Genomic DNA, 13,241 nt, shown 5'->3' with positions numbered 1-13,241 from the left:
CCAGTCTTCCTAGTAGCTGAAATTACAGGTGTGTGCTACCATGCCCAGTTAGTTTTTGTATTTTTAGTAGATACGGGGTTTTGACATGTTGGCCAGGCTGGTCTCGAACTCCTGACCTCAAGTGATCCACCCCCCTCAGCCTTCCAAACTGCTGGGATTACAGGCATGGGCCACCAGGCCTGGCCTGCTAGAGTGCACTTTAAATTCCTACTTTCACCACTTCTCAGACAACCCTAGTTTGGTTCAATGCCATATCCCCCCTCTGCCTTTTGTGCTATTGTTGTCATGTATTTTATTTTATTTTATTTGAGATGGAGTCTCACTCTGTCACCCAGGCTGCAGTGCAGTGTCACAATCTCAGCTCACTACAACCTCCATCTCCCGGGTTCAAGCAATTATCCTGCCTCAGCCTCCTGAGTAGCTGGGATTGCAAGGGTGCGCCACCACATCCAGCTAATTTTTGTATTTTTAGTAGAGACAAGGTTTCACCATGTTGGCCAGGATGATCTCAATCTCCTGATCTCAGGTGATCTGCCTGCCTCAGCCTCCCAAAGTGCTGGGATTACAGGTAAGCCACTGCTCCCAGTCCCCACTGACTATTGATGTTATTTTCAATGTCCTAAAGTCTTTTGGCAATGGTGAAAGGCAAGTTTATTTTCTCTGTACATATTTCTGTGGCAACTGCTCTTGAGTACAATTTAATTAACTCACCATCAGTAAATAGCTCTCCTTGCTTTACTAACAAATAAGCCTCTAGGACACTCACTTTGTGAAGAAATTTTGCTGTGATGAGATATTCTGATTTCAATTTTTTTTGAGATGTTGTTTCGCTCTTGTCGCCTAGGGTGGAGTGCAATGGTGCAATCTTGGCTCACTGCAACCTCCGCCTCCCAGGTTACAGGCATCCGCTACCACGCCGGCTAATTTTTGTATATTTAGTAGAGATGGGGTTTCACCTTGTTGACCAGGCTGGTCTTGAATTTCTGACCTCAGGCGATCCACCCTCCTCGGCCTCCCCAAGTGCTGGGATTACAGGCATGAGCCACCGTGACTGGCCCTTATAATCTTTTTCAACCACTTAAAAATGTAAAAAAAAGCGGCCAGGCAACGTGGCTCACACCTGTAAAACCAGCACTTTGGGAGGCCGAGGCGGGCAGATCACCTGAGGTCGGGAATTCAAGACCAGCCTGGCCAACACGGAGAAAGCCCATCTCTACTAAAAATACAAATTAGCCAGGCGTGGTGGTGCATGCCTGTAATCCCAGCTACTCAGGAGGCTGAGGTAGGAGAATCGCTTGAACCCACAACAAGAGTGAAACTCCATCTCAAAAAAAAAAAAAAAAAAAAAAAATCTTAGCTGAGGCCATACAAAAACAGGCAGCAAGCTGCAGCGTGCATGCTCTAGATGGTTGTTTTTGGTTTGGTCTCTATGCCTGCTGCTGCAAATCACCAAATTTTCTGAGGGGATGAAACAGCAGTAAATATAAACTCACTTGAATGAATTTCCCTTCTGGTGTTTTGACTCACGTCCTGGCTGACTTGGTTGACAGCGATGCCTTCAACTCACCTGAGTTTTGTTTTATTTTGGTATTTTATCCAGAGTTTATAGTTGTCCTTGATGAAAGAGTCAATCTGACATCAATACCCCATTAGAATGGGAAGTGGAAGTCTACATGTTAATTTTAATTTGCCACTTTTGCTTACCATTATGAGCTTCCTTCTACATTGACAAACATATTTCCACATTCCATTAAATGAATGCACATAACTTATTTCCACATTCCATTAAATGAATGCACATAACTTCGTAATTCCCTATAGGAGACATTGAGATTGTTTCTAGATTTTTTTACTGTGATGAACACACGTCTACAGGTTTATTTGTGTATCTAGTTGTTTCCTTCAGATAAAATCCTAGAAGTACGTGAGTAAGTCAAAGGTTCACATTTTTAAAGGTATTTCACAGGTATTGCCAAACTCCTCTTTAGAACTGTTACACAATGGTCCAGCATCTATGTGCTTAGCACAGTGGCCAATGCTGGGCGTTACCATTCTTTTCTTCCTTTGCCAATCTGACAGATAAAAACTGGTGGTTATCTCAATGCCGTTTCCATTTGCATTTCTGGTTTATAGGTGTGGTAGGCTGATAGTGGCTCACTCCCAAAGCTACATCTATAACCTAATCCCTGGAAACTGTGAATGTTTAAGGAAAAGAGGTCTTTGCAGATGTGAAGTTAAGGATTTTGACATGGGCAGGTTACCCAGGTGGTCCTTAAATGCCATCACAAGTATCCTTTCTCTCTCTCTCTCTCTCTCTCTCTCTCTCTCTCGACAGAGTCTCACTCTGTCGCCAAGACTGGAGTGCAGTGGCGCGATCTCGGCTCACCACAACCCCTGCCCTCTGAATTCAAGCGATTCTCCTGCTTCAGCCTCCTGAGTAGCTGGGATTAGAGGCGCCTGCCACCGCGCCTGGCCAATTTTTATTTTTAGTAGAGACGGGGTTTCACCGTGTTGGCCAGGCTGGTCTTGAACTCCTGACCTCATGATCCACCCGCCTCGGCCTCCCGAAGTGTTGGGATTACAGGCGTGAGCCACCGCGACCGGCCACAAGTATTGTTTCTTATAAGAAGGGGACAGAGGGAGATTTGTCACAGACAAAAAAAGGAGAAAGCAATGTGATTACAGACGCAAGGGTGGGAATGATGTGGTCACAAGCCCCCAGAAGCTGCAAGAGACAAGGGTAGATTCTCTTCGGAGCCTCCAGAGGGAGCATGGCCCTGTCAACACCTCGATTTCTACTCAGTGAAACTGACAGTGGACTTCTGTCTTCCACAACTGTGAGAGGATAAACTTCTGTTGTTTTAAGTCACCAATTTTTCGTGATTTCTGACAGTAGCAGCAGGAAACTAATACAATAAGTTTTTCATATATGTATGGACCACAGACATGAAAAATCGTCTTTTAAATCTTATAAAAATAACTCGCAATAATACAAAGAGTGTGATTCTATTTACGTAAATCAGAATATCTGTAAATATGTTTACATATGTTCATAACTGCCTAGGAAAGTGTCTGGAAGGATATATACCAAACTAGTAACAGTGGTTAACCAGAGGGAATTAACTGAAAGTGGTTAACCAGAAGGGTACTCTGTCCTGGGGGGGGAAGAGGAACTTTTACTTGTTACTCGATACTGCTCAAGATACATCTGTTATTTGAAAACGTTTTATGAGACTTTGTGAATGGCTTCAGAGATCACTGGACAGGCAATTTTCCCTCGCAATGAACCAAATCCAAGAAGGCATATCTGCTTGTTGTAGTTCATAGAAAGCAGAAAACTATCTCTTTTCACTTATCCTTTCCCAGAAATAGTCACTGATAATAATTTGCATCTTCTCAGATTTCTTTCTACGCAGAAATAAATGTGTATAATTCTTTTAAAAACAAAAATACAATAGTGAGTGTCATATACAGTGTTTCATTTAAAGATGTTCCTCTAAAATCAATCCAGGTCCATGTGTCTGTGTGCGTGCATGGGTGGGGGGGGGGTAGGGACACTGCATAGAACTGGCCAGCTGCATGGACTGTGGCTGTAAAGAAAGATGAAGAATGCATGTCACCAAGCTCTCTGATGCTTTGAACCTAGCATACGTGGCTTTGTCCATATGGGCGGGCACCTCTGTAGAAACTCTTCTGCCAGTTGTGCTGAAAATAGTTTTACGTAGTTCCATACTGTCTTCCAAGCTGTTTTCAAAGTTTATGCTCTAATAGTTCCCCACGGTGGATAACACAAGATACTATTCATTTTCCTCAAACTTTCCCGCACAGGTTGGAGAGAAATGACACCTTAATGTCATTGAAACAGGCATTTCTTTACTAAAAGAAAAAAAAATTTTTGTTTGGAGACGATATCTCGCTATGTTGCCTAGGCTGGTCTCAAACTCCCGGGCTCGAGCGATCCTCCTGCCTCGGCCTCGGGAGTAGAACTGGCCGTGGTGCTCGCACCACAGGCATTACTTAGGTATGAGGCTGGTTGAGCATTTTTCTCGTGTTCATTGGCTACTCACGCAGCTTTGTGAATGGCTTTGGAGATCACTGGACAGGCAATTTTCCCCCGTAATGAACCAAATCCAAATTCTTTTCGAACCCAAGATCGCGATTTTTCGATTTAGGACCTAGCCCCAAACAATGAAGACAAGGTGATCTTCAAAATTTCATGTATAGATGGACAAGGTCGAAACCCGGGCTGGGGGTCGCGTTGGAACCCCACAGTAAAGAGGCGCGGAAAGCCACCGGGCATTTTCTGGGGTCCCATAAATGTCCCCAGTCTCCTGGTCTGTGTATCGAGGTCGCGCGCGCTCGGAGGGACTCCAGGCAGGGGGAGGGCACCGCGGCCAGTCTGTGCGTCCGAGGCTTTCCCGCAGGGGGCAGTGCCGCCCGTCCGCCAGCGCCATACGGTGGGAGGGGGTGTGAACCTGCGTGGAGTTCTGGGGGTTCTTTGGGAGAAAGTTAGGGGATACGGAGGGGTGGGGGCAAGACTTCCAGGACTTGAGGGAGGCCGTGGGGAGGGCCGCCCAGGGTGCAGGGTGGGGCGCAGGAAGGAGGTCAGAGCGAGTTTGGGGTTGGGGGCGGTGCACGCTGCGGGGACACGCAGCCCCCGGAAGGTGCGAGTGTGAACGTGAGTGTGAGTGCGTGTGTGTGTGTGCGCGCGCGCCGCAGCTCTCCGGGTTCCGCGAGGCGCGCGGGTGTCAGCTTGCAGCCGGGGCTCCTCCCTCCGGCCCCCCTGCCCAGCCCGGCGGTCCCTCCCTCCCTCCCCGCTCGCCCCTCCCCGGCGGGCCAGGGGCTGGGACGCCCCGGTGGAGCAGGCGGCGGCGGCGGCGGCGAGTTGGGGAGCCCTAGGCTCGGCGCTGCCGGAGGGGCCCGAGCCGAGCCGCCTGTGCCCCGGCCGGGCCGCGCCAGGCCCGCTTCCCGCGGGGCCACGCCCTGTCAAACTTTGTTGCGGCGGCGAGCGCAGCGGGCCAGCGAGCGGGCGGGAGGGGCGCCGGGCCGGGCCGGGCAGGGCGCGGGCGGCTAGGGGCTCCGAGAGCTGCGGCCCCGGCCCGCGGCCCCACCATGCCCCAGCTCGGCGGCGGGGGCGGCGGGGGCGGCGGCGGCGGCAGCGGGGGAGGCAGTGGCTCCAGCGCCGGGGCGGCAGGCGGAGGGGACGACCTCGGGGCGAACGACGAGCTGATCCCCTTCCAGGATGAGGGGGGCGAGGAGCAGGAGCCGAGCAGCGACAGCGCCTCGGCGCAGCGGGACCTAGACGAGGTCAAGTCGTCCCTGGTCAACGAGTCGGAGAACCAGAGCAGCAGCTCCGACTCGGAGGTAAGGAGGCTCCGCGGCCGGCCCCGGGGGATCCCGGCCCTCCGTCCGCTCACCCGCTCTCGCCTTTGTGTCTCCTCCGCAGGCTGAGAGGCGCCCGCAGCCCGCCCGGGACACTTTCCAGAAGCCGCGGGACTATTTCGCCGAAGGTACGTGCCCGCCGGGACAGCCCCCCACTCTCGATCCCCGCTGCGCTCCGCTACTGAGGCCAGGCGGCCCACGGTCCCCCTAGCTCCGGTGTACGCACTCTTGCCCTCCACCTCTCTAGGCGGCAGTCCCCGTGGGGCGCGCGTTGGGGGCGCTCGGGTCCCCGGCTCCCGCCCCGACCCCCCTGCCGCGGCGCTGCCCCGGGGGCCCGGGCCTCACCTCAACCTTGGTCTTGTTCGCAGTGAGAAGGCCCCAGGACAGCGCGTTCTTTAAAGGACCCCCATACCCTGGGTACCCCTTCCTGATGATCCCGGACCTGAGCAGCCCGTACCTCTCCAACGGACCCCTGTCTCCCGGAGGAGCGCGCACCGTGAGTGCGCGTCGAGCGCGCCAGGGAGGGTGGGAGGCCGCGGCCCGCAGGATGCGCCCCCGGGCTCGGCCATGGAGTGGGGGATGGGGCCTCCTGCGCCGATCTCAAGCAGAACTTGTTTGCGGAGTTGAACTACTCTCTGGCGGCCGAGCGCGAGGCTGCGCTGGCCAGTGCCTAGATGAAAGTAAAGTTCCTTTAACTTCTCCCCTCTTGCGGGTTGAGGTTTTGGAGTCCACCTCTGGGATCTTCCTCGGCCTCCAGAATTCTTCGCCTGCACCGAAGGAAACTTGGATTTGTGCCCGTTTTGGGGGGGTCTCGCTTTCCTTCTTGGAAATCGGTCAGCTTTCTCTGGCAGTGGGGCAAGGGGCCTGGGGAGCTGGGTTGGCGACGTTGTCCTCCGACTCCGGGTTCACTGGGCTGCTGCAAGCTGGTTCCTAAGAAACCCAGTTTTCGTGGCGGGTTATTCACAGCCCACGTTCCCACCCCCCTCGCACCGGGGCCTCAGCTTTTCTGCGGAGCTAGCTCTGAATTTTATACTCGCGTAGATGATTTCGAGGCGACCCGAGGCATTCTTCAAGTTGAGGAACTTGGCTTTTTCCCCCTTTTGTCGCCTGCTTTTCTCATTTAAAGCGAGCGCTGCGACACTTTAAACCTGTTAATGGGCGCGTATTGTGTGCTGCGCGCTGGCATTTAGAGCGGTGATTAAGCAAATTGACCGGGCCCCAGACGACGTGCAAATGAGGGCGGATTCCTTCGCCCCCTCTCTGTGGCTCTAAACTCCCGTCCCCCGCGTTGCGAGGGGCGCAGCTGGGGGCTGGCGAGGCCTTTGTGTCCCCCAAGCCGCGACTCCCCCCCCAGGCTCCCTGCCCAGGTACTGGGTCTGATGACATCTTGGGTGAACGCCTGTCTACTGTGTGCCAGGCCCCCTCGTGCTGCTGCTTGGACGCGATGTGCGTCGTAGTTCTTTGCTTCCCGCCTAGCTACCCAGTGCCCGCCACTTCGTTGTCGACGGTGGGTAAGGGGGCAGGGAGTGTTGGCCTCTTACGAGCAGGGTCCCAGCAACCCACTTTATGCTAAGGCTGCCCTGAGATAACGATGATAATTAAAGTGTGCTGGAGAAAGGCTAGGTGCTGAATGGCCATTCCTGCTGTCACTGTACAGCGGTCGGTGGAGAGCCAAGGCCTCCACATTTGGTTCGGCAGGGGCGCTACCATCACCAGATGGGTTGGAGGAGGGTTGACGGCGGCGGTGGGAGAGACTCTGACTGAGGAAGAGGGGAATGGGGAATGGGACCACACAGACCTCACAGTTTTGCCCCGAGAGGGAGGGAGGCCTTGCTGCTTTGGCCCTGCTGGCCTGGAGCACCCCAGGAAGTCCTGAATGTAAGTGTCACTTTTGCAGTGAAAACTGAATGAGTCTATGGCTGTTGCTTTTTCTCATTAGTGTTAAAAGAAAAGAGGTATGTGCCAATCAAAGGCGGGGGATCCAGGACCTACTGTAGTCTTCTTTAGGTTTTCAATGATTCCCACCAGTTCCCACACATGTAGCTTAGTTCTGTAAGTTTTGGTGGGATTCCTGTAACTTTGCGTATGGGGGAGAGTTAATGCCTCTAAAGTCCCATGTTTCCATTTACCATTAGGGTATCTACAGAAAGGGGTCTGGGAGGCACTAGCATCTGTGCATCAGCCCTCAGCCAAGTCCTGGTGCAGTTGAAGTCACCAGAAATGACTATTTCATCATCAAATATGACTATGGCTCTCTCAAGGCTATTTCTCCACGCACCCATTTCTCTTTAGGGCATTTTGATTCATCCAGGCTCTGCTGTCTCCTCTCCCTAAGAGCCCAAGTGAGACAGATTTTTGTTAGTGTTCCCTTCTTCCTTCCTTCTATCATATTATGTGTTCTTATGCCTGAGAACTTCCAAAGGCTGATTCTTGCTGATCCTGGAGATTCCTGATTACTAAATCCAGGCCCGTGTGGGATTTTGGAGCCCTCCTTGAGGCAGCCAACCTTTCGCCTCTGCATGCGTCTCTGACTGTCCTCCTTCATCTCTGCAGCTGTTCCCTGCCCTGGCCCAGACACCATCCTCCTTTCAAGCCTCCTAGGACTTGTACTTTCTTGGGGACTTAGTATGTCCCATCCCACTCCCATACCTACATCTTGTCTTCTTGGTGACTTGCCCTTACAGAAGTTAGTTCATTTCCCAGTGTTTCTGTGTCTGTGTGTGCCTTTCGCTGTGTTAGTTCACTGATAAACTGGGGAAGTGTCCTGCCATTAGGTCAGCACAGTTAAACCTAATTTGACCCTGTTCTTTTGCTGCCAGTAAGTAAAGCAAATGAGGAAATATTTAAGCACTTGGTTGTCTGGACTATAGGGTGGAGATGATGGTTTTCCTCTGGATGATTCTATTAATATAATTAAGGTAATTGTCACTATAGGCAAATGGTAGGTACAGACAAAATGGCCTTCTGTTGGTTTCCCAGCCTGGCAAAATGAATGTGGATAGATATGGGTGGGCAGTGAGAAGGGAGGAAAGTGCCCAGGACACATGATCCGATCTCTCTGATATCTTAGGTCTTTTTTATTGTTTGGCCTCTAAATTGCACCACTTTAGGCTTTGCTGCTCTAAGGCCTAGAGGTAGTATAAAATTAGGTGACCCCAGTTATCTGCTGCTTTAACACTTCCTCTGGAAATACCAAGCCAGATGCGTAAGTGGGAATTGGCTGGAGTATTTTCAGGGTGTTAATGAACCCTAGGAATAGCAGGCAGGAGGCTTCAACAGCCTCACCCACTGGCATAATCCTGCTGAGACCACTGGGGGCTGGCCCATCCTACAGTCTGGCCATCTCTCCCCATGAGCCATCACCCTTGCCCTCCACTCTGGTTTGGCTGGGATGCTAGGAAGTGGCCTTTTCCTGAGCCTCTTTAGAGAAGAGGTCCCCTCAGCATGGGATGTGGGCCAAGTCTCTGTGAGCTGCAATTGCTTCTTGTCTGGAGGCCCAGGGACCCTGTGAAGAGAGGAATAACTGCTACAAACCATTTTTCAAATAATCACATTGAAATTATACATTCATTTCTGAAAAGGCTTCACGGTTTACTAAATCACTTTGGGGCTGTTGCCTAGAATTTTGTTAGGAAAATGTAAGTTGGCTGGGTGCGGTGGCTCACACCTGTGATCCCAGCATTTTGGGAGGCCAAGGTGGGCGGATCACCTGAAGTCAGGAGTTCGAGACCAGCCTGGCCAACATGGTGAAGCCCCATCTGTACTAAAAATACAAAAATTAGCCAGGCTTGGTGGTGGGCGCCTGTAATTCCAGCTACATCGGAGACTGAGGCATGAGAATCGCTTGAACCCAGGAGGCAGAGGTTGCAGTGAACTGAGATCATGCCACTTCACTCCAGCCTGGGCAACAGAGTGAGACTCTGCCTCAAAAAAAAAAAAAAAAGAAAGAAAGAAAATGTAAGTCAACACATTAGAAAGTGAATGCCAAAAATAGTTTAAGACAAAAAAGAGCCAAAAAGAAAGTGTTGAATGTGGTTCAGCAAGCCAGCTACAACGTGATAGGAAGTAGTTTGACTGTGACCATGAAGTGAGTGCTGATGACATTTTGGAAAGAAACACTTCTAGGTAGTGTTGCTCAGGGAGTCTGTAGTTTTTGTGTCCATCTTATAAATTTCAGAACCTTTCCTTTTTTTTTTTTTTTCGAAACGGAGTCTTGCTCTGTCGCCCAGGCTGGAGTGCAGTGGCTGGATCTCAGCTCACTGCAAGCTCCGCCTCCCGGGTTTATGCCATTCTCCTACCGCAGCCTCCTGAGTAGCTGGGACTACAGGCGCCCGCCACCTTGCCCGGCTAGTTTTTCTTTTTGTATTTTTTAGTAGAGATGGGGTTTCACCGTGTTAGCCAGGATGGTCTCGATCTCCTGACCTCGTGATCCGCCCATCTCGGCCTCCCAAAGTGCTGGGATTACAGGCTTGAGCCACTGTGCCTGGCTTCAGAAACTTTTTGTGCAGCACAAGCACACAAAAGGCTTTGCTTCATTATTTCTCATACCATCTCAAGTCAGGTTTTTGTATGAAATTGTCCTGGTCCTCAAACGCATGCTCATTTTTAAGTCCTTTATATCCCACTGCTTCCCATGGGCAGTCTTTCTTATATCCTGGGAGCTCCTGTTCTTCCAGACCCAGAGGAACCCAAGCAGAAATCTTTGTATACGTATGAAGAGGTTGTCTGTTTTTAGGAGTTGTATGTAAAAGCTAAGGAAACCTTTTCTTTGGGAAGATCAGTATAAACATGCTGCTTTTGGTAAAATTCTTTTGAGCCATTTCATCTAAATATAACTTCTGTTTCATTTTTTTTTCTAAATATAACTCAGAGTTTAATGAGGGCTTTTCACATGGAACAAGCTTTTGAGAGGGCCTGTGTTGCTGAAGTTTTCGCCCTTGGATTGCTGGGGTGATATTGGTGACAAACTCTGTAGGGAAGGACTGGGAACCTGTCAATCTTTTTTCTTTGGTTGAGTGGATTGGGCAGGGAATAGCTGACTTGATTTGTTATAAGTTTGGAAAGTTATAGTTTGGTTACATTCTTCATTGATCACACTTCTAGGGATTCTTGAAGAAAAGGGAGGCAACACACACACAATCTAACAGCATATTCTAGCCTTTACAGTGATGTGCAGTGTTACTAAAATAATTGGGAAATAAAGAATGTAAATGATTAACTCACTGGAAAATCTTTTAAATCTTCTATAATAGGAAGGCCCTACTTACATTCTAATTTAGAGATACCTTTTACTTGCCAACCTAGGGAAATTTAGATTTGCACTCTTTTTTTTTTTTTTTTTTTTTTTGAGATGGAGTCTTGCTTTGTTGCCCAGGTTGGAGTGCAGAGGCGCGATCTTGGCTTACTGCAAGCTCCACCTCCCAGGTTCACACCGTTCTCCTACCTCAGCCTTCTAAGTAGCTGGGACTACAGGCGCCCGCCACCACGCCCGGCTAATTTTTTATTTTTTAGTAGAGACGGGGTTTCACTGTGTCAGCCAGGATGGTCTCTATCTCCTGATCCACCCGCCTCAGCCTCCCATAGTGCTGGGATTACAGGTGTGAGCCACCGCACCCGGCATAGATTTGCACTCTTAAATTTGCACTCTTAAAATGAATTCCTAACTCCTCAACTTCTTCAACTAAAGTCTGTTGGATACCTATCATGGGCGATGGCTAAGGGACCATGGGAAACAAGACCCAGACTTTGCCCTAAAGGATTTAAAAATTAAGTAGGAAAGAAGTCATAGTAGCACTGTAATAAGAAGTTAAGAGGCAGTGAAGCCTGGAGGAGCATTTTCAAATAGAAATTGAGAAAAATTGCTTCCTGGGTGATCCAGGAAGGCAGGTCGAAGTAGGTTTAAACTAGTCCTTAAAACTCAGTCATTCTTTAATCCAGGTAATTCTTGTTAATTTAGAAGAATGTAAATAGTAAGAGGAGGCATTTAGAGTGAAAAAGTGGAAGTCCTCCTTCACTCTCAAGGTGGGAGCCAGCACCAGGAGAGCAAAGACATGGAGGAAGGAAAAGTTAAGGGCAGTTTGGGATAATACAGCTTATTTCAGTTCCATTTGCCTGGAAGTATAAGGGGCCAGGACATGGGCTAAGGAAACTAGAATGCCAGGGAAGGAATCTGATCTTATTCAAGAGGCAGCAGAGAACCATCAAAAGTTAGGCTGGGAAGTGACGTGACTCGTACATGTGGCTAGAAAGATAATGGTGGATTGGAGGAGGAGGACCTGGAAGGGGATAGAGCAGTTAGACTCACAGGAGCCAGGAGTGAGGTGAAAAGGGCTTCAGAGTAGCAGAGTGGAAAGGAAAGGTGGGATGGGAGGAAGTGGGATTCTTGTCTGCACCGCTGTGGGGAGGGGAGGTACCAGATCCAGAAAGTGGCTGATGTCACAGTTAATTCCTGGTGTGCAGGCTCGGGCACCTGGGGACTGACTTCTGCAGGTGGGGAGGCCTCCCCAATCTCTGCCTCCCCACTGGTGGACAGATGCTTACTGAATATTTTGGCAATAACAGAGCCCACATAGTCTATGAGAGGCTCTTTTTGGGAGGAACCCCTTGGTTTCATTGGAGACATGTTAGGTGTGAGGGGATGTTGAGGGGATGATTGAAACTGGGTGATGTAAGAGAGGTAGAGAAGAAGGGGAAGGGATGCTTACAGCAGGGACAGAAGTCATTGGGGGAGGATGGAAGGGAGCATTGGGTAAGGTAGGAGGAACGCTTAGGAACTCCCCTCCCCCTTTCTTTTCCCTCCAGCTTCCATAATGTTGCATGAAACATGAAAGAAAGGGGGAGGCCAAGTGCGGTGGCTCATACCTGTAATCCCAGCACTTTGGGAGGTCAAGGCGGGTGAATCACCTGAGGTCAGGAGTTTGAGACCAGCATGGCCAACATGGTGAAACCCTGTCTCTACTAAAAATACAGAAATTAGCTAGGCATGGTGGCAGGTACCTGTAATCCCAGGTACTCAGGAGGCTGAGGCAGGAGAATCACTTGAATCCAGGAGGCGGTGCCTGTATCCCAGCTACTTGGGAGGCTGAGGCAGGAGAATTGCTTTAACCTGGGAGGCAGAGGTTGCAGGGAGCCGAGATTGCGCCATTGCACTCCAGCCTGGGCAATAAGCATGAAACTCTATCCGAAAGGAAGAAAGAATCCAGCCTGGGCAACAAGAGTGAAAGAGAGAGAGAGAGAGAGAGAAAGAAAGAGAAGAAGGGAGGGAGGGAGGAAGGAAAGAAGGAAGGAGAAAGAAAGGGAGTGTCCTTGGTGCTAGATGCCACAGAGAGAGAGGGGACAAGAAGATTGAGGAGTCAAGAGGAGCTTTTGAGCCAGATGCTGTGGCTTGTGCCTGTAATCCCAGCTACTCAGGAGGCTGTGGCAAAAGGATATTTTGAGGCCAGAAGTTCAAGACCAGCCTGAGCAACATTACAAGACCCCAACTCTAACAAAATTTTAAAAATTAACCGGGCATGGTGGTAGCTTAGGAGTTCAAGGCTACAGTGAGCTATGATTGTGCCACTGTACCCCAGCCTGGGTGACAGACAGAGTGAGACTCTGTCTCTAAGAAATAAATAAAAATAAAAAATAAGAGGAGCTTTTGGAATTCAGCTATTAGGAAGTTACTGCTGCCCATGGAGAGAAGTGTTCCAGACAAGTGGTGGTGGTAAAGGTAGAGAGAAGAGACATTAGCTCAGTGCTTCCCAAATAGAATAGCCAAGGTGCCAACCTGCAGACTGGTCTCAGGTGTGGGCCAGTGCCTCCTCCTCAGCTGGAACCCCAGACCAGACTCCTGCAGTTTCAAGCAGCCTCCTCCTCCT

General features: G+C 50.2%; 1 protein-coding gene across 2 annotated transcripts in view; it reads left to right on the top strand.

The window, feature by feature from the left end:
• Window positions 1-4,744: 4,744 nt before the first annotated feature.
• TCF7L1 (transcription factor 7 like 1) overlaps window positions 4,745-13,241 on the top strand; it is a 175,033-nt gene continuing 166,536 nt past the window's right edge. The window contains exons 1-3 of one of the 2 annotated variants that reach the window (XM_030921812.1): window positions 4,745-5,364; window positions 5,447-5,510; window positions 5,751-5,878. In XM_030921812.1, coding sequence (XP_030777672.1) covers window positions 5,113-5,364; window positions 5,447-5,510; window positions 5,751-5,878 — 444 coding nt within the window. In that variant the 5' untranslated portion in view covers window positions 4,745-5,112. The remainder of the gene's footprint in view (window positions 5,365-5,446; window positions 5,511-5,750; window positions 5,879-13,241) is intronic. The other variant, XM_010359843.2, reaches the window with a different exon arrangement.

The sequence above is a fragment of the Rhinopithecus roxellana genome, chromosome 17 (assembly GCF_007565055.1).
Source record: "Rhinopithecus roxellana isolate Shanxi Qingling chromosome 17, ASM756505v1, whole genome shotgun sequence".
Taxonomy (NCBI): Eukaryota; Metazoa; Chordata; class Mammalia; order Primates; family Cercopithecidae; genus Rhinopithecus; species Rhinopithecus roxellana.
The sequence above is the reverse complement of the archived record's forward strand: the minus strand, read 5'-3'. Positions and strand labels throughout refer to the sequence as shown.